The sequence below is a fragment of the Cydia pomonella genome, chromosome 23 (assembly GCF_033807575.1).
Source record: "Cydia pomonella isolate Wapato2018A chromosome 23, ilCydPomo1, whole genome shotgun sequence".
NCBI classification, from domain to species: Eukaryota; Metazoa; Arthropoda; class Insecta; order Lepidoptera; family Tortricidae; genus Cydia; species Cydia pomonella.
This window is the reverse complement of record NC_084725.1, coordinates 11387559-11411972: the sequence shown is the minus strand read 5'-3', so window position 1 is coordinate 11411972 and position 24414 is coordinate 11387559. Positions and strand designations below refer to the sequence as shown.

General features: G+C 39.3%; 1 protein-coding gene and 2 non-coding genes across 3 annotated transcripts in view; 2 read left to right on the top strand and 1 right to left on the bottom strand.

The window, feature by feature from the left end:
- The window catches only part of LOC133530608 (chloride channel protein 2), a gene marked incomplete at its 3' end in the record, with an annotated part of 137841 nt that extends 113675 nt beyond the window's left edge, over positions 1 to 24166 (top strand). The window contains exons 4-24 of the mRNA XM_061868594.1: positions 1274 to 1402; positions 2414 to 2547; positions 2859 to 3015; positions 3269 to 3357; positions 3678 to 3799; positions 3966 to 4064; positions 4258 to 4360; positions 5032 to 5160; positions 8034 to 8196; positions 9210 to 9301; positions 10667 to 10805; positions 11920 to 12023; positions 13125 to 13244; positions 13769 to 13849; positions 14309 to 14402; positions 16262 to 16400; positions 17777 to 17906; positions 19698 to 19814; positions 21066 to 21164; positions 21727 to 21813; positions 24059 to 24166. Of these exons, the coding sequence (XP_061724578.1) occupies positions 1274 to 1402; positions 2414 to 2547; positions 2859 to 3015; positions 3269 to 3357; positions 3678 to 3799; positions 3966 to 4064; positions 4258 to 4360; positions 5032 to 5160; positions 8034 to 8196; positions 9210 to 9301; positions 10667 to 10805; positions 11920 to 12023; positions 13125 to 13244; positions 13769 to 13849; positions 14309 to 14402; positions 16262 to 16400; positions 17777 to 17906; positions 19698 to 19814; positions 21066 to 21164; positions 21727 to 21813; positions 24059 to 24166 (2435 nt within the window). The remainder of the gene's footprint in view (positions 1 to 1273; positions 1403 to 2413; positions 2548 to 2858; positions 3016 to 3268; positions 3358 to 3677; positions 3800 to 3965; positions 4065 to 4257; positions 4361 to 5031; positions 5161 to 8033; positions 8197 to 9209; positions 9302 to 10666; positions 10806 to 11919; positions 12024 to 13124; positions 13245 to 13768; positions 13850 to 14308; positions 14403 to 16261; positions 16401 to 17776; positions 17907 to 19697; positions 19815 to 21065; positions 21165 to 21726; positions 21814 to 24058) is intronic.
- Positions 5991 to 6072, bottom strand: Trnas-gcu (transfer RNA serine (anticodon GCU)). The gene has a single exon. It is a non-coding gene; the product is annotated as a tRNA-Ser (tRNA).
- Positions 11725 to 11806, top strand: Trnas-gcu (transfer RNA serine (anticodon GCU)). The gene has a single exon. It is a non-coding gene; the product is annotated as a tRNA-Ser (tRNA).
- Positions 24167 to 24414: the final 248 nt, after the last annotated feature.

The following is a 24414-nucleotide window of genomic DNA, read 5'->3' as shown; positions in this document are numbered from 1 at the left end:
CCGATTTAGGTCTCTAACTCATATAAAAAAAATCTAGGGAAAAAATCCAGAGGGGATAATGTCGAGAACGTTTGTATGGAAAAATTACCACTAATGTTTCCTCTTAACATCGGCAAACCAAGCCTGAGGAAGGACCCCCGATGGATTGGAAACATGTCGCCAATAGCGACGAAAAAAGTCAAGTGAGTGTAACCGTCATATTTAAATATTTTAGAATATGTCTCACGAAAGTTTAATTTCGATCAGCAAACCACTAGCATCAGTAAATAATTGAATACGTTTTTCAAGACCTGTTGAGGCCGAATTATGATTGTAAACATATAGATACACTTACATATTGCTGTATAGTCAATACACTTTGTTTGAAAACCGCATGATACTTGATTCTAAATTGCGTAGGAGCAATAAAATGGAATTGCGTGAAATATGCAGTGTCATTGTCCGCAAATTTCGTAGAAATACGCAGACTATCATTATATTTTGACTAAACTCCAATGATGTTCGGCTCGGTTCGATGGCTCGGGCACGTAGTCCGGATCGGTGAAGATCGTACAGTCTGGAAGGCCTACTTTGGTGTTCCAAATGGCCGAAGACCGTCTGGGGTCCCAAGGTACCACTGGAGAGACTAAGTGCAAAAATACCTTGGTGAACTCTGAGCCGTCGACTGGACGGAAACAGCTTTGGACAGAGAAGCATGGCGGTCTTTGGTGTTGGAAGCCAAGATCTCCATCGGGTCGCTGCGCCACAGCGGTAAGTAAGTAAGTAATTTGACAAAACTGCATGATTTGACGCTCTGAGTAGCGGTTGTGTAGACATTTCGTCGAGATATCACGAGAGATTATTAGGAATGGCTTACATATTTTTAACGCTATGGCAGATCAAATATTATTGAAGGTGAGGAGACTAATAACTACTTAATACTAATCAGTGACAAACGGCCTCCAGTCAGTGACCCTGCCTACGATGCAGGTCAGGAGGTCCCGGATTCGAATTCCTGTATGGTCATTAATTTGTGTGTTTGTCACGACTATTTGTTTCTAAGTTATGGATGTGTTATGTTTATTTATATCAATTTATTGTATACATGTATCGTTGTCTGACCTGCTAGCACGAGTTGCGTGCTCGCGTGCGATTTCGTACATCTAGCGCGACTTCAAGTATGGACTCGCGCAGGCGGTGGTATCCACAGCTCAAGTATTATTGAACTTACTGTGCGATTCTTTTGGTCGATGTGTCTAATGTTGTCCCATAATAATATTTTAATTGTTTTTAGCTCGCATGTGGATGTACAACGACCTAGCGACGTCTACATTCAGCCAATACGTCGCCTGGGTATCTCTACCAGTGTGTCTGATCCTCTTCGCGGCTGGATTTGTGCACATAGTCGCTGCACAGAGTATAGGTAACATAATATATCACCACTCCCTGAAGTCGGACGAAGCAAACTTTTTTTATTCTACGTCGGTGGCAAGCAAGATACGGCCCGCCTGATGGTAAGCAGTCTCCGTAGCTATGTACGCCCGCAACTCCAGAGGACTTACATGCTCGTTGCCGACCCGGCAGGAACACAACACTATGAGTAGGGTCTAGTGTTATTTGGCAGCGGTTTTTTGTAAGGTTAGGTACTTCCCCAGTTGGTCTCTGCTTTAGATCTGGAATGACATCCGCTGTGCTGTGACCTACCACACAAAGCGAGATGTCATTCACAATGCTCATACCTCTCTTTTGGACGTTTAAGGACGTAACTCTGTAGAAACTTGGCAAGCAAATCCGCAATGTCCGCATAATCGTCAAATTTATATGAAAGTCAAAGTTGGTGCACAGTCAGCTTAGTCCGACTATGAAGGCCTTTGGTCTCCGACTGTCGTCGGAGGTTCACTGTATCGTCAAGTTCAATAAAATGTTGCCTTCCCATACAATGTGACGCCGTACACAAGTTGTGGCGTCAACAGGAGACAAATACTTAATTGACCGCAACGACTACTATATATTTGGTTACTAAGCGCCACTTGCACCATCCCACTAACCCGGGGTGAATGGATTAAACCGTTCAATCAGTGTCAAATTAATAGGTAACCATGGTAACTCCAGGTTTAACCGGTTAAATAACCCCGTTCATGAAGTAGCCAAAGTTAAGGAACTTCTACAACATACGTCGATAGTTTTACTTTTCGCTGACCATAATTTCGCTGTCAAATGGATTTCTGACATCGCAAAGGTTTTGGAATTACGATGCTCAGCTTAAAACTCTGTAAAATTAAGTGTAAATACTAAAAAAATTAAAAAGCGAGAATGAGAGTTCGTCTGTTTTTTTTCTGTCAATGTGATATTCGTATTTTAACTTTATTGAACGAGGGGATAAGTTTTTCTTTAAATGATTTAGAAATAGAACTTACATCATCATTTCTTTCAGGTTCTGGTATACCTGAAATGAAAACGATACTCCGAGGAGTCCAACTGAAAGAGTACCTAACGTACCGAGCGCTCATATCCAAAGTCATTGGTCTCACTGCTACGCTTGGTTCCGGATTGCCCCTGGGAAAGGAGGTAATTTAGTACTTTCGGAGAGACTAACTCCACTGACGCCGTCCGGGAACGCTATTAGAACCTACACCAAATAGATATGTCCTATCCATAGGACATATCTAGTGCGATCCTCCCATTTTCGAAAATTAAATGATTTCGAAATGATTGACCCATTAATGTATTGACCATTGGTCTCTATTTTTAGGAAAGTCACCATTATTGCCTTTAAATAAGGTTGAAGAGGAGAATCATTAGACTCCCGAACACTCTCTCACATTAGTATCCCGAACCATTTCACGTCCCAAATACTGCTAAACGTTAGTCTTCTTCAGGGTCCGTCAGTCCACATCGCCTCAATGGTAGCCCAGCTGCTCTCCAAACTAGTGACGACCTTCCAAGGGATCTACACCAATGAATCCCGGACCACAGAAATGTTGGCCGCCGCCTGCGCAGTGGGTGTGGCTTCCTGCTTCGCTGCACCCGTTGGAGGTAAGGGTTCATCTAGGGGAGGTGTTATTAACCGGTTTCGACCTTCCAAGGCATCTACATCAACGAATCCCGCACTTTGTTATGTTGGCAGCCGACTGTGCTGTAAGTTTGGCGTCTTGCTTCGATGCTCCCGTTGAAGGTGATATATCATCAAGTTATTTACCATAGTTATGGATGTGTTTAAAAAAAAATTGATCCTCAGGGTCTGATCGGCTCGCTCCAACAGTTTTTCTCATATGTTTATCTCTTTCAGGCGTCCTGTTCTCGATCGAAGTAACGACCACGTATTTTGCTGTGCGCAACTACTGGCGCGGATTCTTCGCCGCATGCTGCAGTGCTATTGTAAGTTAGCATTTTACTATCCTATATAGTAGATATATTAGCCTTAATATTCTCCCCTTTTTTGGAGGTTAGGCAGAGTTTTCAAATTCAACTCGGGCTAGAATATTATGGCGAAGATATTCTCAATGTTTAATGACTGTAAAGTCCGATAGCTGGGCGACACTTTGCCGCACCGCAAAATGCGAGTCCTGAGTTTGAGGTCTACTGCGTAGTCCTTCAACCTGCCAATGGAGGCCTAATAAGTGACGGACTTAATGCCAGATTTCATTTTGTACCTTTAGCGGCAACCGGCAAAGCATAAAGCCATTTTTTTGTCCCAGATGTTCCGTCTACTCTCCGTGTGGTCTGGAGCCTTGCCGACGGTCAAACCACTGTTCCCCACAAACTTGCCCCAAGACTTCCCCTTCGACCCTCAGGAGTTCGCCGTGTTCGTCCTTTTAGGGTGAGTGCTGCCTAGTTAAAACACTGAAAATCTGATTTCAAACCAGATCTTATCAATATCAATCCCATTACCTTAGTCATCCCACCGTCTTGTTTTGGCCTGGCTGCCACAACCATCCTGAGGATACCAACTTTTGCTTATTTGTCTAAACAATGTGTTGTTGCAGAATCGTTTGTGGACTGTTGGCAGCGCTATGGGTGTGGTTGCATCGACAATACGTTCTCTTCATGAGGAAAAAGCCTATCAGCAGCTTCCTGCAAAAGAAGTAAGTTGGGGATAGAAATATAAAACTGTCTGTTCCATTTTAAACTTAAAAATTTTATATTACTGAGAGCTCACTCATTCATCATTTTCCATTCACCAATTTTAAAATGTCACTACTCAAATTATTAAATTATTTAAATCTTTCGAGTTCTTCGTGAAATCCGTGTATAATTATGAAATGATTATTCTTCCAGCCGCTTCATCTACCCAGGCTTCATGACATTAGCCGTGATGTCGATCCTATTCCCGCCTGGTATCGGCAAATATATGGCCGCTGATTTGGGCAACCAGGAGCAGGTAAGAATATCTTTGTAAATAGGCATAGGCATACGTGCGAGGCAATTTCCTCGTGCACAAAACGGCCATTGTAGACGTGCCTCGGCCGAGGAGGCGCGCGCGTTTTCCTAGCCCGAGCGTACCGCCCCGCACGTCTACACTGGCCGTTTTATGCGCGAGGAAATCGCCTCGCGCGTATATTCGCTCTGTGTGGACCCGCCTAATGAAAAATCACCCGAAATCATACTAAAACTTTAATCTTTTTGGGTCAGAGGTGGTTAGAGCCGGCGTAGCTTTATTCAGAAGCGCATTGTAATGTCTACTTGAAAAATATAGTATCATTATTTTTAAAATTAATGAACGGCATTAAAGTACGAGTAGGTATGAAAGGATCACACGAGTGCTTAATGCTTAATTATGTACACTACTTTGTGTGTAGATACACACATTATAAGTTCTCGATAATATATTCAGGAACCGCATGTTACTCCGGCGTCGGGGCATCTTTGCTCTCTCGCGGAACTCGGGGATATGAGGTGGCGTCTTCGAAATATCTTTATGACTCATTTTTTGCTATAATTAGTTAATAAATAACAAAAAAAACTAATTTTGTACTCATTAACTCATTAAAATTAAAACTAAACGTCAAATGGCGGTAAATGAAATAGGTTTGACACTTCATTATTTTCCAGGTGTTATCCTTATTCGCCAACTTCACCTGGTCAGATAACCTAACAGCGGAGCAGGCCTCAATGGTATCCCACTGGGAAACCCCTGAAGTCAACCTCTACGGTTGCCTCTGGATCTATTTCCTGTCTATTGTAAGTATTATTTATTTTAGATATTATATTATATTTGTAAAGAGTTGGCAAGTCGGCAGCACGCATATGACACCTCTAGCAGTAGTCTATAGTCTGGCAAAAGACCAGCGTAGATTCAACGTAGGTTCTTTGAAAAACGACTCTTGCCAATTTATATAACCACCTCACATTACATTTTAAGTGTTCCATACAAAGCTTTGTTCACGGAGCACTTATGGGATCACTTCGGTTTTGAAAATCGGTTAAATGTTTTTAGGGTTCCGTAGCCAAATGGCAAAAAACGGAACCCTTATAGATTCGTCATGTCCGTCACAGCCACTTTTTTCCGAAACTATAAGAGTTATACTGTTCAAACTTGGTAAGTAGATGTATTCTATGGACCGCATTAAGATTTTTACACAAAAATAGAAAAAACAAAACAGTAAATTCTGGGGGTTCCCCATACTTAGAACTGAAACTCAAAAAATCTTTTTTCATCAAACCCATACGTGTGGGGTATCTATGGATAGGTCTTTAAAAATGATATTGAGGTTTCTGATATCATTTTTTTCTAAACTGAATAGTTTGAGCGAGAGACACTTCCAAAGTGGTAAAATGTGTCCCCCCCCTCTGTAACTTTTAAAATAACAGAATGAAAAATCTAACAAAAATATATGATATACATTACCATGCAAACTTCCACCGAAAATTGGTATGAACGAGATCTAGTAAGTAGTTTTTTTTAATACGTCATAAATGGAACGGAACCCTTCATAGGCGAGTCCGACTCGCACTTGGCCGCTTTTGATTTTTGCTTATTCAGATAAAATAAAAAATAATTTAAATGTAATCGACGAGGATGGGATTCGAACCCACGCGTGCAGAGCACATTGGATTAGCAGTCCAACGCCTTAACCTCTCGGCCACCTCGTCACGCCCCAAAACGGCTAATTATGCCTTCATTAGACAGTAAAACAGCTGTTTATATCAGAGTTATCAGCCATAAGCCATAACAAAGAGAATTGATTATAGAGGTGCATTGTCAAAGTAAATCTTATAGTCAACTAAATTTAAATTTTATACTACGTCGGTGGCAAACAAGCATACGGCCCGCCTGATGGTAAACAGTATGCGTAGCCTATGTACTCCTGCAACTCCAGAGGAGTTACATGCGCGTTGCCGACCCTAACCCCCTCCCGCCCCTCGTTGAGCTCTGGCAACCTTACTCACCGGCAGGAACACAACACTATGAGTAGGGTCTAGTGTTATTTGGTTGCGATTCTCTGTAAGGTGGAGGTACTTCCCCAGTTGGGCTCTGCTCTAGATCTGGAATGACATTCGCTGTGCTGTGCCCTACCACACAGAGCGAGATGACATTCACAATGCCCATACCTCTCTTGTGGACGTAGTTTAAGGACGTACCCGGGTCCAAGGGATTACCGTATGTTAGTGCCTTTTTGTGAGAAAAGTAAACATTAATTTAAATAAAAGCTGACATGACGGTTACTAATGAAATATTGATCCAGCTGTATATGAGTAAAATATTAAATATCTTGGCAATAATAATCAACTAATTAAACCTTTTTGTTAATTCATAAATGGCTCAGTTGTTTAAAGTATTGGTTGTAAATTAGCCATGTTCTGGGTTCAATTCCGGACTAGTTAATTCTTCGAATATCTTTGTTCAAGGATATTCGAAGAATTTTTGTTTGTAGAATGACTAACTCACAATTTTGAAATAATTTAGTTTCTTATGACTAACTACTATGATTATGATTATGATTATTTGTATAAATAATACTATGATTATGTATTTGTTTTATACACCGTGTTTTTTTTCCGTTAATTTCAAGGGTGCATCCCTGAGCTTACATTACGTAACTTTCTCAAAGACACCGGTATTCTAATTAACTCCATTTCGGAGATAATCAATAATATTTTTTTTTTACCTTATAAGGCCCTTACGAGCGTGTACACTTGCCTTAAGGCCTGTTTACATATTGATTAGTATTTAGTATAAGTTTATACATTTGCTACTAAACGTAAGTACTATTCAGACGATCAATGTTCGAAATGACTTTGATATGTCACAGTTTTTAATTGTTTGGTTAAGTTAAATGTAATGCCCGTGTTACAAGAGCGATATATACAAGATTTAATTATATTTTATAAAAAAAAAAAACAACAAACTGTTCAGAAATAGGAGCTCCACGGGGCTCCGTCGACTCAGGGAACGAGAAAAACATTTTGACGTTTCACGATATGACTAGAAATTTCATGATCTGCCGCGACATTAACGTGGTCAGTTCATATGCCACATTTTAAAAATAGGTGAATGGAAAATGATGAATGAGTGCTCACTCATTCACATGAATATAACAAAGTTTTTTTTTTAATTTATCTATGCCATTTAGTTTCTTAAACATACTTACCCATACCCCGAAGTTAACGGAATTCAAAAAAAACACAGTGTATATTAATTTGGCGTGACGAGAGCGATAAAATGTGATGAAAAATGATTACAACAGATTAAATAATTGACCGAGCGAAGTCCGTTTCAGCTTGGGCGAAAATTCTTTCGTATGTCTACGGATGTTCTCCTCTACAGGTCGCAATACTCAACCGATTCTTGCGAAATTTTGTGAGCAAGTTCGATACCTAAATAGTTTTCAAAATGATACATTTATTTAGTGAATGATTAAAATATCATTAATACTGTCCTTTTTTGCCTGAAACACAGGAAATACTAGTTCAAGCATTTATAAACTGCTCTTTTCTAATAACAATTCTTATGGCGTTATTCATAACAGCTTTTCATTAACAAATTCGGGTCTTAGGCGTAAACATCATTTGAGAAAATTCATATAATAGTATGATATTTGTTTTTTTTACAGTACTTCTTGAGCATGGTTTCCTGTACGCTGCCTGTGCCGGCCGGTATCTTCGTGCCGGCGTTCAAAATGGGGGCCTCACTCGGTCGCCTGACTGGAGAACTCATGCATTACTTCTGTCCCCTTGGAGTGGCCTACGGGGGACATATACAGAAAATTCTGCCAGGTATCATTATGGTTGAAAAATGTGGCCGATGTTCAAAATGGGGGCCTCGGATGCCTGACTGGAGAACTCGTGCATTACTTCTGTACCTTTGGAGTGGCCTACGGGGGACATATACAGAAGATCCTGCCAGGTATCATAATGGTTTAAAAATGGGGCCCACGTTCAAAATGGGAGCCTCACTCGGACATCTGACTGGAGAACTTATGCATTACTTCTGTCCGCTTGGATTGGCCTACAGGGGACATATACAGAAGATCCTACCAGGTATCATTATGATTACATGTAGGTTCAAAATGGGAGCTTCACTCGGTCGCCTCAAAGGTCAGATCATGCATTACTTCTATCCCCTGTTCGCGGTCTTAGGGGACTTATACAGAAGATTCTATCGGGTATTATTATGGTTCAGAAATGGTCTGGGCCCCTGTTCAAAATTAGGGCCATACAGGGGATTACTTACGTCATCTTGGAGACGCCTAAAGCCTAGCGGTAAGAGCATGCGACTTGCAATCCGGAGGTCGCGGTTTCAAACCCCGGCTCGGACCAATGAGTTTTTCGGAACTTATGTATGAAATTTCATTTGATATTCACCAGTCGCTTTTCGGTGAAGGAAAACATCGTGAGGAAACCGGACTAATCCCAAAGAGGCCTAGTTTACCCTCTGGGTTGGAAGGTTAGATAGCAGTCATTTTCGTAAAAACTAGTCCCAACGTCAATTCTTGGGATTAGTTGCCAAGCGGACTCCATTTTCCCATTGGCCGTTGCAAAAATGCCGGAACAACGCTAGGAAGATGATGATTCAGACACCTAAGGTGGACATATAAAAAAGATTCTGCCAGGTATTAATATGGTTCAAAAATGGGGCCTCACTGGACCCCGTTCCTGATGGGGGCCTCTTACTTGTTGCGCTTTCCCGTTTAATGTGCATTTTTGACGCGGTCCCTTCTGAAGCGCGTTTTAGTTAATTTATTTTTGACTCAAGCCTATTTTCAGTAATATTGTTAATTGTTTGGCAGGCGGCTACGCTGTGGTCGGGGCAGCGGCCTTCACTGGCGCCGTCACGCACACCGTGTCGACCATCGTCATCGTCAGCGAGATGACAGGACAGGTAAGGAAATTCCTGAATATATAGAAATGGGCATTCCATGAGTCGCCCCGTACAAACGCGTGTAGTATGAATTTTATGAAATTATTTTTTTGGTTCGGTCCCTAATGTTTTTAAACACTTAAATTTTGACATTTTAAGGTCTTGTATTTTTTTATATTTACCATGTATTTTTAAGAAATATTTTTTTGTTCGGGCCCTACTGTTTTTTAAAACTTAAATTTTGATACTATAAGGTCTTTTTAACCGACTTCAAGATTTCAAAAGAGGAGGTTATCAATTCGGTTGAATGTTTTTTTTTGTTTTGATGATCAGAATGGAACTCTTCAACGACGCATAGTACACGTTTGGCGATTTCTCCTCTTCGCTGTGTTTGTTAAGTAAATTAAATTTTCAAAACAATTTTTTGTCATGTTCGAGTTCTGACGATGGGGTCCATGAGGAATCAAGGGAACTCTTCAAATATGAAAGGCATACATATTGTGATTTTTGTATTTTCTTTGACAAATCAAGCATTTACATTTAAAAAAGTGATATTTGATGAAGTGGAACTGCTGATGATGATCAGAATGGAACTCTTCAATGATGCATAGTTCACGTTTGGCAATTTGTTCTCTTTGCCAAGCAGTTAGGTTTTCAAGGCACATTTTTATATTTCTATCCTATTTAGTTTTTTTAATAATTATCTGGTGCTTTATTTCATGCATGGTGTGAAATAATTTATCTTAAATACAGTCGAATACCCTATTGCGGGTATCTTACCAGTCAACCATAGGGCAAATCTGAAATGTGTCAAGATGTGCAGTGCCAAAAAAAAACATATTACCTCCTTTTCTACATAATTAGGCGTAGGACGCTGTCTTTTTAATTACATTGCATGAAATCTAAAATCAACAATAATCGTTCTTTCACCGGTCTCCCTCATTGAAGTCGGTTTTTTTCCTTAAAAATTATTTTATATATATTTTTATGAAATTATTTTTTTGTTCGGGCCCTAATGTTTTTAAAAACTTAAATTTTGACATTTTAAGGTCTTGTGTTTTTTTTTTCATGTATTTTTTAAGTTTCCATTTAAGTCTCTCTCTTCTTCCTCGCGTTGTCCCGGCATTTGCCACGGCTCATGGGAGCCTGGGGTCCGCTTGACAACTAATCCCAAGATTTGACGTAGGCACTAGTTTTTACGAAAGCGACTGCCATCAGACCTTCCAACCGAGAGGATAAACTAGGCCTTGTTGGGATTAGTCCGGTTTCCTCACGATGTTTTCCTTCACCGAAAAGCGACTGGTAAATATCAAATGATATTTCGTACATAAGTTTCCATTTAAGTAAATTTAATAAAATTCAACATGTGTCAACAACCCCATTCAGGTGACCCACATCCTCCCAATAATGGCGGCCGTGCTGGCCGCCAATGCTGTCGCAGCGCTCCTGCAACCCTCGTGCTTCGACAGCATTATTCTGATCAAGAAACTGCCTTATCTGCCTGATCTTTTGTCGTCTGCTAGCCGTGAGTACTGAATACACCGCTTTTCCAAAGGGTAAAACGGGACCCTATTACTAAGACTCGGCTGTCCGTCCGTCCGTCTGTCTCTACTACTAGCAACAATGTTTCTAATACTAGCTAGCTTGCGAGAGTCTTTTATTTTGCCACGAAAATTCCGGGCTCTGGCATTATACACTTTTTCTTTTCATTCGCTGCCCCGCCTTCAAAAGCAAAACTGTACAGTGTTTGATTTAGGTACACTAGAAACCTGCCATGCAACTATCTATACTATCTTGCGAACCGTCCCAGCTAGAGTAGAGCTCTATTTAATAACCTGAACCCTTACTAGAAGCCATGTACTTCTAAAACGAAACTTGTAATTTAAACACAGTTGACTTGGTGTTACGCATACACCAGTCAAATAATAGTTACCTGTTGCTACAGCCCCGGGGCCTCCAAAAAAGAGGGGCCCCCACAATAGAGACTTTGGAAAATTTACCATTTTATTTGGAAAATAATTTGGGGCCAGGGGGCCTCCACTCCTTTATTGCCCTAGGCCTCCAGACCTCTACATCCGGCATTGACAATAGTATTATCTACCTGTGTTGGAAACCCAACCAAACAACCCGAAACCAATTTGATACGCAGATAAAACGGCAACCGCAATATAATCAATGCAATATGTTCGCGTTTATTTTTCGATTAAAGTAATTTATTTTAATTTTATTACACACAATAGGTATATGTACAATACGACTAAAATTACTATACATATCATTCTTTACAGCATTTAATTAACTCATCAAAATTAGTCACGTTTTATACAATATTCTTTTACGAAAAATAATGGACACAACTTAACGGTAAAATCAGAACATCTGCTTATTTGTCAAGAAAAAAACCTATCTAGGTTGTAACGCGTTATTTCGCCCGGGCCGCACATGACGAGGTGGCCGAGAGGTTAAGGCGTTGGACTGCTAATCCAATGTGCTCTGCACGCGTGGGTTCGAATCCCATCCTCGTCGATTACTTTTTGCTTTGTTTTTATTTATTTATCTGTATTTTTTTGTTTTACATTTACTTTTGTATTTATTTTGTTTTATTATTTTTTACGTTTTTTTTTTGTTTTTCCTGACAGGAATGTATGACATTTGCGTGGAAGATTTCATGGTGCGAGATGTAAAGTACATTTGGAATAGGATGACATATCAGCAACTGAAAGATTTATTGAAAGAAAATAAGGTAAATGTTAAAAATATTAATAGGCACTATTTTGTACGTTTTTTTTCGTAATATTTGTTATTCATATTTCGGGAAAAATATCAAAAATTATAATATGGTAAGTACTAGGTACTTTTTGTTTATCGTAATTTGATATAAAGAAACAAATAGGCACAGTCGCGGACTTTAATTGTTGAGCCACTTAGGGTTTATTTTACGTTGGTGATGTCATACCGTTAGTATTGATTACCAAATTAGCTTGAACCGTAGATGGGTCAACAATGTCTGTGACCCTTTCTTATTCCTCGCGTTGTCCCAGCATTTTGCCACGGCTGGGAGCCTGGAGTCCGCTTGACAACTAATCCCAAGATTTGGCGTAGGCACTAGTTTTTACGAAAGCGACTGCCATCTGATCTTCCAACCCAGAGGGTAAACTAGGCCTTGTTGGGATTAGTCCGGTTTCCTCGCGATATTTTCCTTCACCGAAAAACTCATTGGTACGAGCCGGGGTTCGAACCCGCGACCTCCGGATTGCTAGTCGCACGCTCTTACCACTAGGCCACCAGCGCCTCCATTAAAGTCTGTGACCGGAATTACATATATTAAAAATGTATTAAAAATATTATATTATAAAATAATTCTGTCGCAACCATGTAAAACGCAAACAGAATTAATTACAAATTAATTTTGAGGCCACGAACATTGTGAGGTCAATGAACTTTGTGTTATCATCGTCTTGGCAAGGTCAATAAATCGGCTATTAATGTTAATCCTGTCGTTTTCACAAGCTTTTATTTAACTTGCCCTGTTAGTATGTTAATTTGTTAGTGTGGGTCAAAACTAGGAACCTAAATTTGACCCACTTCCTAATTACCGATTGTACTGGAATTTTGCATACATATGTAAATCGGATGACAACGCAATATTATTATGACATGGAGCTGATCTGATGATGGAGGCAGGAAGTAGGAAGTGGCCATGGGAACTCTGTGATAAAAAAACGCAAACTAATTGTGCTTGGGGTTGTTAGAATTGTCTCGATGAGTATTAGTTGCCGCTGGAAAGAAAAGTACAAAAACGATGAAAGTCATCGAATGACATTTGAACTGTTTATTTTTACAGGCAATTAAAAGTTTCCCACTAGTGGACAGCCCAGCTTCCATGGTGCTGCTGGGTTCCATCCACCGCTGGGAGCTGGTGAAGGTCATAGAACAGCAAGTCGGCAGAGAGAGGCGGCTGCAGGTATTTTATCCATCTTCACAACTTAGATGGTTGGCAGTCCTCAACTGTGCGTTTCTCCAGAAACCTCCTGTCTCGCTCAGGTATTTCCGGACTGATGCGACCTTCAAGACAAAAGTATATTCCCATCTCAAAGGCTGGCACCGCACTTACTACCCCTCTTGTGTTGCGGGTGTCCATTGGCGACGAAAATCGCTTACCACTAGCGATTTGTTGATTTAAAAAATATTTAATCTCCGATATCAAAAATTATATACTTACAGACTTTCGTGTTTACAAAGGCTTACTTTGCATATTTCCACTTGATTCTTAGGTAAGGCATGCATCTATGGGGTAAAGCTTTTGGATGCGTATCATACGTGTAGTTAATGGAACCTATACAAATTAGTACTATAATTTACTCCAACAAAATTTTGAAACATGGATATCCTATTCTATAAATTCTATGATTTATATATTGTTTAGAAGTAAAGGAAAAATGAGAAAACTATATTTTTAGGAAACATTATTTTTTTCTTTTTTTTTAGGTTGCAGCATTATGGCATCGCGAAGCCGAGTTGAGAAGGAGAGAGACGGAACGACGGGCAAGACGACCGTCTCGGTTCGAGGTAAGGTCAGGGCAGTAACTAATAACTAATATATTTTTACTAGCATAATCTATTACCGTAAAATTTGGCTGTTTTGCTCCCCATTCGGTAATTGTGTAATTGTGTCCTCTTTTATTTATGTCTATTACTGTTTGTGTGTTTATGAATTAAAAAAATAACAAAAGAAAAAGTCTTATGTGACTATAAATCTGCATATATATCAACATACCACTTTTTTTTCGAATTTTAAAGCAAATTTTGGAGCAAATTACTCAAATTTTAAAGTATTATGATTTGAACTAACATGATCTTCACTCATTATTTAAACTAAAACAGCACATTATCACGTGCACATTTGTCATAATATCTCGACCGTAACATTTTTATCGCCTTTTACTTACGTATCAAATGTCGGTCATAATTATTAGTTTTTTTTATCTTTTCTATATGTTTTTGGTTGAGTAAGTATGTGTTGCGCAGGTGACGCCGGCGCCCGACATGCTGGGGCTGCGGCCGCCCGGCATGACGCGGGGCTCCTCGCTCACCACCAAAGATCAGGAAGGGCTTATTCCAGGTAAATAGTTTTTCACAACACTAACTGGCAAATACTTCAAAAACTGATGAGAAAGTTGCATTTTATCCACTGAAGTGGCAAAGTAATTAGACGCGACTCCAGTGATTAGATCCTTTCGGCCGCCATCGCAACTGTGTTTCACAACCAGTTGTGACAGAAGAATATTTATTCCTGTTACGCAACCAGTACTGTAACGGGTTTTGTATCACGTGTCGTCCATAACTGTCACGATGCGTACTGACATATCGCAGTATTTACTGTACGTTTATAATAATTATAGTACTTATATTAAGGGATCACAATACCTATTTATTACGGAAATCTAGATTTCTCGATTCCAGATCTCAGTTTGTGATAAATATTGTACTCCCTCAATATACTACACTAGTTAGACGATCAAAAGATATCACGATATTTGATAATTAGCAGTAAATCACAGTATATACCTATTGTACATTAAGGTACTGTAACAAATGCTCTTAAATAGCATGCTTTTTGTAAGCCTTAGGCACAAAAGCGGTTGGTGCTCTGTGATTTAAGCAGAAATTACAAAGCTTAAAAATATCTGCTATAAATAAATAAATAAAAAAATAAATAAATAAATAAATAAAATTTTATTTATTCGTTAGCATACATGCTTTTTACAATAACAGGGTAGATGTCTCTTTTTAAGTAATATTCAGAGATACTTGTGATAAGAGACACCGCTCTTCCGCAGTAGTTATAGTAGTATCTTAACTAACAAAGGTGATACAGATTAACGTAAAATACAGAAAATGCTATATTACTACATGATGAGTTGAGTAGAAAATAGAAAAGAAAATTAATAAACTTACAGGGTAAAGATACCAGGTTTCCAGTTCACTTAAGAGGGGAGTAGGGGGAGGGGTGCGTGTATGTGTGCGTGTGTGAGTGTCCATGTGCGTGTGTGTATGTGTGTGCATGAGCGTGTGTGTGTCTGTGAGTACGCGCGCGTGTCCGTGTGTATGGGACAGTATCTGAAATGTCTATAGGTAAATAATATTATCTATGATAGCAAATAGTGCTATGGTTGTAAACAAAGAAAAGTAAGTCTTCTGTAGCAACTAGGCTTTTTGAGATTTTCCTTTTTCGCAACTGGTTGTGTAACAGGAATAAATCTTCTTATATCACAACTGGTTGCCATGAAAGACTAAAAAACCCTCATAGACAACTGGTTGTGAAACACGGTTGCGATGTCGGCCGAAAGGGATTAGATGTAGTTGTGGTGATTTTAGTTGCTTCCTCATTTTGGCTGTTGGAATATATAAAAAAATATATATATATTTTTGTTTGTTGTTATGGATGTCACTAACATTGATTTATAAGTTTTGCTGTGCTATGTACTAACATTAATATGGATTGTAAATATTCGAAATAAAAGTATTTAATTGAATAGTGTTCATTTGGATTTGTTTTGTTATGTTTAATAGTTAGTATTTTCCTAGCGTTAATTTGGTCTGGTGAAACATTTTGTGTTTCACTCGGTGACAAAGTTTATTAAATCCTCGTGCCTTGAAACCCTCACAACGCTCAAGATTCCATTTTCGAATCACTCGCTACGCTCGTGGTTCAATTTTGGGATCTCGCTTGCTCGGGTATCAATATTAGCACAAGGGGTTAAACAATAGCTTTGCCCCTTATAAAACAAATAACTATTTTAAATGGACTAAACACAATACATTTTTAACCGACCTCATTGTGATAGAAGGAGGAGGTTCTATATTCGTTTGTGGCTATTTTTTTATACTTTTCCTTTCATATGATATTGAAGTAAATAGTATCTACGGTTCCACGCTCGAGTTAATTGCATTATTTTTTTGTCAAACACATTTTTTTAGCGCCTGGTCAACTATTCCGACCGAAGTCAATCCTGAAGAAAACGAACTCATTCACCTTGACCCGAGGACTCGGGTCGCCGCCGCCGCTCACGCCAACCACCCCTTCTGTTTACACCACCGTCACCGGTGCCGAAACCCGGTATGTATCAGCCCAAATCAAATAATTAATATCTTCTTTTTCCTGGCGTTGTCCCGGCATTTTGCCACGGCTCATGGGAGCCTGGGGTCCGCTTGACAACTAATCCCAAGATTTGGCGTAGACACTAGTTTTTACGAAAGCGACTGCTATCTGACCTTCCAACCCAGAGGGTAAACTAGGCCTTGTTGGGATTAGTCCGGTTTCCTCACGATGTTTTCCTTCACCGAAAAACTGGTAAATATCAAATGATATTTCGTACATAAGTTCCGAAAAACTCATTGGTACGAGCCGGGGGTTTGAACCCGCGACCTCCGGATTGCAAGTCGCACGATCTTGCCGCTAGGCCACCAGCGCAATCAAATAATTAATATATACAACAATAATATGAAATAACCCATTTTGTATGTTTATTCTCTTTACTCGTGGCTGAGCGTTTCTTAAAAAAATACCACTTTCATTATAAAATTTAATTCATTTTGTATTTTTTCATAAATTTTGTGTTTTTTCTTCTCAAAACCAGGAGCTCTTTCGATCATTATGGGATAAAAAAAAATGTCCCAAAATTTATTCCTATTGTGTTACAAAATCCCCATATACTTTGTATGGCGGCAACAAAAAAGGAAATTTGAAAAATGTATGGAAATTTTCGAACACTTTTCTCCTATAAGGATGAAAAAGGGTCGCGATCCTGACTGGAAATAACACAAGAGTGAGGAAAATGGTCCCATAAAAAAGTGGCAAAAAAAGTAACGCTCGACTATTTTTATGTTACCTGCCGTGTTCTCTTCACCTGGCGGTCTCATCGGAAGATCAGCGCCGGAAGTCGCCAGCATCATGATGAGATGAGGCCATTTCTTGGCACTATCTCCTTCCTATGCTTTTCTATTTATGTTTAATATCTGGGAGACCGAGCTTAGATAGGAAAACTCAAAAATGCGCGTTTTTCCAGATATATCTCCTAGCTAGATCGATTTCTCGTCCCCGAAAACCCCCCATTTAGCAAATTTCACCGAAATCCTTAGAGCCACTTCCGAGATCCCCGAAATATGTAAATACGTATACAAGAATTGCTCGTTTAAAGGTATAAGATAAGATTTTCTCTTCTGTGTTTGTTTTTACGAATAAAGTATTTATTATCTTCTTATCATTTTATCCGAAGCAATTTAACGTCCCGGGTCCCGAGTGCAAGTAAAAATCATGTTAGGTTACATTTTGCGAAGATTTTCTATGCATTAGATTTACAGTTGAATCATTGATTAAATCCCGTAGAAAAAGGAAAAAAGGTCCTCGATTAATAATTTAAGTCCAATTTTTTTTTGTTTTTCGTAAAATGAATTCGATATTTCGCGTACTAATATTTTTATGTTACCCTACAGAATCCGAGCTGCATTCGAAGCCATTTTCAAGCGTTCCACGTTGCTGCAAGATGTTGAAGGTGGTTTAGAAGGTAGCCAGCTATCTCCAGGGCTGGCTAGGAGCCCCAGCATCAACAAAAAAGTACAACTGGTACGTAATCATCATCAGTTCTCAAGCGTTCCACTTTGCTGCAAGATGTTGAAGGTGGTTTAGAAGGTGGCCAGCTATCTCCAGGGCTGGCTAGGAGCCCCAGCATCTACAAGAAAGTGCAACTGGTACGTAATCATCATCAGTTATCAATCGTTCTACGTTGCTGCAAGATGTTGAAGGTGGTTTAGAAGGTGGCCAGCTCCAGGGCTGGATAGGAGCCCCAGAATCAACAAGTGCAACTGGTACGTAATCATCATCAGTTATAAATCGTTCTACGTTGCTGCAAGATGTTGAAGGTGGTTTAGAAGGTGGCCAGCTCCAGGGCTGGATAGGAGCCCCAGAATCAACAAGTGCAACTGGTACGTAATCATCATCAGTTATAAATCGTTCTACGTTGCTGCAAGATGTTGAAGGTGGTTTAGAAGGTGGCCAGCTCCAGGGCTGGATAGGAGCCCCAGAATCAACAAGTGCAACTGGTACGTAATCATCATCAGTTATAAATCGTTCTACGTTGCTGCAAGATGTTGAAGGTGGTTTAGAAGGTGGCCAGCTCCAGGGCTGGATAGGAGCCCCAGAATCAACAAGTGCAACTGGTACGTAATCATCATCAGTTCTCAAGCGTTCCACGTTGCTGCAAGATGTTGAAGGTGGTTTAGAAGGTAGCCAGCTATCTCCAAGGGTGGTTAGGAGGCTAAGCATCAACAAAAAAGTGCAATTGGTACGTAATCATCATCATCATTTCATGTTGCTGAACCATGAAGGTCCCAAGGGTGACCAGCTACCTCTAGGATAGTTGGAAAGTCTAAGGTATCATTATTCCCTGAGTTTGACAGATGAAGTTAGCAGATGCTGATGTACGGTGCCATATATTTTTGGTAGCTGGATTTTAAAACGTCAACTTTTGACAACTAGAGTTAGAAGAGAGACTAGAGAGCCGTAAAGTGCCATCTGGATCAGTTCTCAAACTCGATGCACATTTTTTTTCTTAGACTTTGAAACTCTTCTACAATATACGTAATAAAACGTGATAGGTCTACTACTTTGCTTAATGTACAGTAGGCTCAGAGAACGGAGTGTTTGAAAAGTTTTCAGATCACAATACGGTGGCCAAAAATTTAATTAGCAATCTTGAATCCTTTCTCTAGGGACTTCAGCAATTCGAATCCTTAGTTTTTGACTGTCACTCGGTAGAAAAAAAAACGTGTATAGGTTTAAAAATTATGTACAATAAATGCATAAAAACTAAAAATATGAAAATTATTTTTAAAAATGAGCAATATTATGCTTGAGAAAACTCAGTGACTTCTATATTATTTACAAAAAAAAAAATCAAAAACATGATATCCGTGGTCCCGAGCACGCACATCCCTCTCGCTCCGCTTCCGCTCAGTGAGAGTGAGAGAAGGACAATAATATGAAATAACAATTGTTCTTTGTTTGAATAATCATGTTTCACATTTACATCTAATGAAACCTGCTATAATTAAAAACCTCATGGCATCTAGTTTCTTTGCTCCCCTGCCTGCAGAAGATTAGCATAGGTTTAATTTTAATTTATTGATTTAAATATGAAACAAATTACTTCTTTCTTTTCTCATAGCATGTTTTGGCGTTTTTTAAAGTCTTTAATTTTGTGCTAATCTGTAATATGACTACCTTTGTATCCTGTCTGTGGAAACCTGTAATTGGCTTCCCTGATACATATTTATGTTAACCTAGTTTTAGTTTACTTAAGCTGTTGGTTTTCCGAATAAAATAAAATAAAATAAATAAATAAATGTGTCTCTTCAGCCCCGCGAACGTGTATGCGACATGTCTCCCGAAGACCAGAAGGCGTGGGAGCAACTGGAGATGGGCAAAGAGATCGATTTCGACCGCATGCTGCAAATTGCCCGCAAGAGAGATATGGTGAGTGTTTTTCTTCTTTTTCATCACACTTGCTCGATAAAGATCTTATTTTATGCAGGTGTACTAAAGGACAAGGAGGTGTTTTTTTTTGTCACTCATTCATACGAACGAAGTAGGAAGGTATAAATGAGTTTTACTTTTAAAATACTGATGTTTATAATTAAATATTCTTGTTTTTGTTTAAAAATATTTAAATTTATTAATTTAATAGCTGTTTAAAAATATTTCTATAGGTCTGTGCCTTCTATGGAAGGTAGAGGCAAGGAACAGAATCTCCATATACCAAAAAGTGTCCGACAAATAACCATAAATAGGTGGCGCTACAATACCTAGAATACTTGCGAAAAAAATCTAATCATAGACAGCGCACTTCACTCCGTCAATAACGCCTAGGTTCTTAGCTACTCTAGCGCTACTCTGGAGAGATTTGGAACTATTATTTATAGCTAACAGCTGGACAGTTTTGCAACAGTTCTGCCTAAGGAGATTCCGTTCCTTGCCTCTATCTTCCATAGTGCCTGCGATGCCTAACCTGTCAAAAAATGACAATGTGGCGGATGAATGTTTGAAATGTAACCGTATTTAAAAATAATTTCGCTTAAAATTTTGTGTTTTCTTCGCAAGTGTGATGAAAAACATTGTGTGTAACTCCGGGGGTATTAACATTGCAAACTCGGGTCTTTAATTAACACCTTCGTTTCCAATATTTCACTTACCCCCCCATCGTTGCACAATGTACTATTGTTACACACTTACTTGTGTGAACTGAACGAAACTATTTTATAAGCATTAGCGCACCAATGAGTACAGTCCTAAGCGCAATTTGATTTTTTTATAGGTATCCTGCCTTTTCGCCGAAAATTGTATTGCCGAATTTCACTTTCCAACCAACTTTTTGCAGAAGTTTCGTTTTTCCAAATAATTATTTCGCAAAATTTCTCACCCCATAGTTGGGAAATGAAAATTGCGTACTAGGTTGGGTTAGGTTAGGTTGCATTATGTAAAATTGGGAAATGAAATTCGCCCTAATGAAACTTCTGCGAAAAGTTGGTTGGCAATGAAATTCGGCAGTAAAATTTTCAACGAAAAGGCAGAAAACCCATTTTGTAATTAAGGCACTAAGATATGCTTATTTTATAAATACTTGGACTGTCTGCTATGATTTCCTTATAAAAGATTATCAAAAATATTCGTTAAAACCTTTTCTATCACCTCACGGACTAATACCTAATTATAAACTTTGATTGGCAGCAATTAGACGAGACGGACTATGAAGACGAAACCAGCCTGTACACGTGCCATATTGACCCTGCGCCCTTCCAGCTGGTCGAGAGGACCTCGTTGCTCAAGGTACGTCATACCAATATTTTTGACGCCACTTTTTGATATTTAGCAAATTTAATACATATCAACGAAAAAATAAAGATCAAAGTCAAATGGCGTTCTAAAAGTTTTAATCATGTGTCGTAAGAGAGGTATGGGCATTGTGAATGTCATCTCGCTTTGTGTGGTAGGGCATAGCCAGTGGATGTCATTCCAGATCTAGAGCAGAGCCCAACTGGGGAAGTACCTCCACCTTACAGCCAAATATCACTAGACCCTGCTCATAGTGTTGTGTTCCTGCCGGTGAGTAAGGTTGCCAGAGCTCAACGAGGGGGGGGCGGGTTTAGAGTCGGCAACGCGCATGTAACTCTTCTGGAGTTGCAGCGCAGCCTATGTACGCTACGGAGACTGCTTACCATCAAGCTGGCCGTATGCTTGTTTGCCACCGACGTAGTATAAAAAACAATGTGGCTATTTTAAATTCTCTTTGACATAAATCTGAAATGACAACTATTGGTTTAAAATCTATGTATGACCCAATACAATGTTAGTAGGATACCGAATAAATTAATTGTTTCTATATTAACAGGTTCATTCCCTGTTCTCGACGTTGGGAGTGAGCAGAGCCTACGTCACCGCCATCGGCAGGCTTATAGGCGTTGTCTCGCTACAAGAGGTAAGTTCTTTACATTTAAATTCTTCGATCCTGCTTCCTTCTTTCTTCCTCATTTTTAGCGAGCAACATTAAGGCATTTCATAATCCGGAACAGAATTGTTGGAGTCGCCATTGCCGGACACGGCAAGGAAGATTGATACGAAAGCGATTATCAACTGATATAACTTAGGAAACTAGAGACTAGAGACTTTAACTGCTTCATAAGCTTCCGGTACATATGAAATGTATATCATTGCGTATTCGAGTAATTTGGAATACCTATTTCGGAATACCGCTGGAGCGACAGTGTACAGGCGGATCTGTGCCAACTCAAAGCCGATAACTGGCAGGAAGTGGCACAGGATCGGGACAGCTGGCGTTCTCTCGTTTTGGAGGCCAAGACCCTCTTTGGATCACTGCGCCACAATAGTTATAGTTAGTTAGTTAGTTATTTCGGAATGCCGGATACTACCGAAAATCACTTATGGGTCAATTTTCAATTAAGCATTTTTTGCTGTCAAAGCTATAATTCCAAATACATTAAACGAACAGTATTGATATATCGTTATCTTTATATTTTCATTTATTTATATATTTTATAAACTAATAAAAAATACAGCAATGTTCCCTAAATATGTATCGTTTGTAATAAAATCATGATAAAATCGAATTTCAAACCCTAAAAACGGCGATATCTACCGCGCTTATCCCACGTGCGGAATGGCTCGGCAAAAAAATCATAGCAACCCATAGTCAACGTATTATCAAATACTTGATACTTTTGTGGAGACAATTATTTAGAGAATCGATCTACTTATTTATTAAAAATAATGCGTTATTTATTTAAACCAGGAAAACCTTTTTGTGTTTGTCCCGCGCGGCACTGTTTTGAAGTGAAAACTTCTTTAGCGGCGCTGTGCACTTTTTGTGATGGGGTAAAAATGTTAAAGTCATGACAGGTCACGTGACCGACAGATTCGTCAGATTGAAAATTCGTAAGACGGACACGTGACCAGAACGAAAAACTGTTACAATGTCATTGAAGCCAGTAGACCGCCGGCGCGACTACAATATTAACGTTGTGCATTTTTAATGTTAAATAATTGTAATAATTCTGAAGTGTTAAATTTTTTATGTAGTATAAATTGTCATGTTTGTGTACGTTAGCGCAATAAATGAATATTGTATTTTACGACATAAATGATAGTACTTTTATACTGGTAATTAAAGTAATTAGTGCAAAATTATTCCCTAACCATTCCAAAATATCAAAAATGCACAACGTTGATATTTTTGTTATGACTCAAGGATACCTCTCTAAATTTGGTTTGTCTATTGATCTATCAGTACATTTAATTAACGATACAATATTAAATTACTTGGGCTTCGATCTCCAATGGCAGTGGACGCAATAACGGTACTTTTGATCGAAGAACAGATAATTTTCTTGAACGACGTATTTTGTACGTATGGTCACTACGACATTTGTGTGGGCTCTCATTTATTGATATACATTAACATAAAAACGTGTTTCCTTATAATAACAATTATCAATATGTTGGAAGAATATTGAGATTACTTAATAAACATGTGAATTGGATACATAATGTACGAAAGATGGCCAACAAACATTTTTGTCGACATTTGTATGGCTACTTTGACCATACAAATGTCGAATGTGGCATACAAATGTCGACACAGTGCCATACAAATGTCGTCAGGGTCTTACAAATGCCACAAAAATAATAAATAGTGCCATAACAATTTTGATACAAAAGCGTCTTACAAATTGGCTGAATAGTGCCGTATAAATGTCGATATTTAAATGTCCATATCATGCTAACTATGAAATGGAGTGGTGCCTCGTACAGTATGTTTTTTTGTTGTTAAAAACCTTTCCTAAAACGATGATTATATAAATTTAATTTACCAAAAATAAAAAAAAAGCCATATAAATGTCGAAGAAACACCCTCTCCAAAAATTGACCCAAGCATATTAGGCTTAGTACGCACTGCGACTAATTAAACGCAAAAAGTATAACGTACGATATGCTCCATAAGCGCACGCACTCGCAAGACTGAAATCGCAAGAAATTAGACTGAATCCGAAAGAAATTAATCTCAGTGTGTTCTTAGCCTTAGCCTTTCGGAATACACCTTATTTAAACCGATCGTGCATCTTTTGAGCAACACAATGACCGATGCTCGATTGTGACTCCGATTTTTAGTTTTGTAACAACTTGTACAATTATATGTATTTCGTCAGCTCCGCAAGGCCATAGAAGACGTGAACTCCGGCGTGCTGACCCTCGCGACCCGGCCCGCGCCGCCCGCCGCCCCCGCCCCCGCGCCCGCCCCCGCCCCCGCCCCCGCCCGCGCCCCCGCCCCCGCCCCCGCCGCGCTCCGCGCCGGCAGCGCGCCCGCGCCGCCCAGCGACAGCGAGACGGCCAAGCTCACCACGCCAGACACTAAGTGAACTGTAAGGACTGCAAGGTATGGGAATAAAACGATGTTATACGAATATTTATGAAAGAATATATCGTCAGGCGACAACCAAAACAAACTAAAGATTTTAAATTAATTATTTCACACCATGCACGAAATAAAGCACCAGAATTGTAC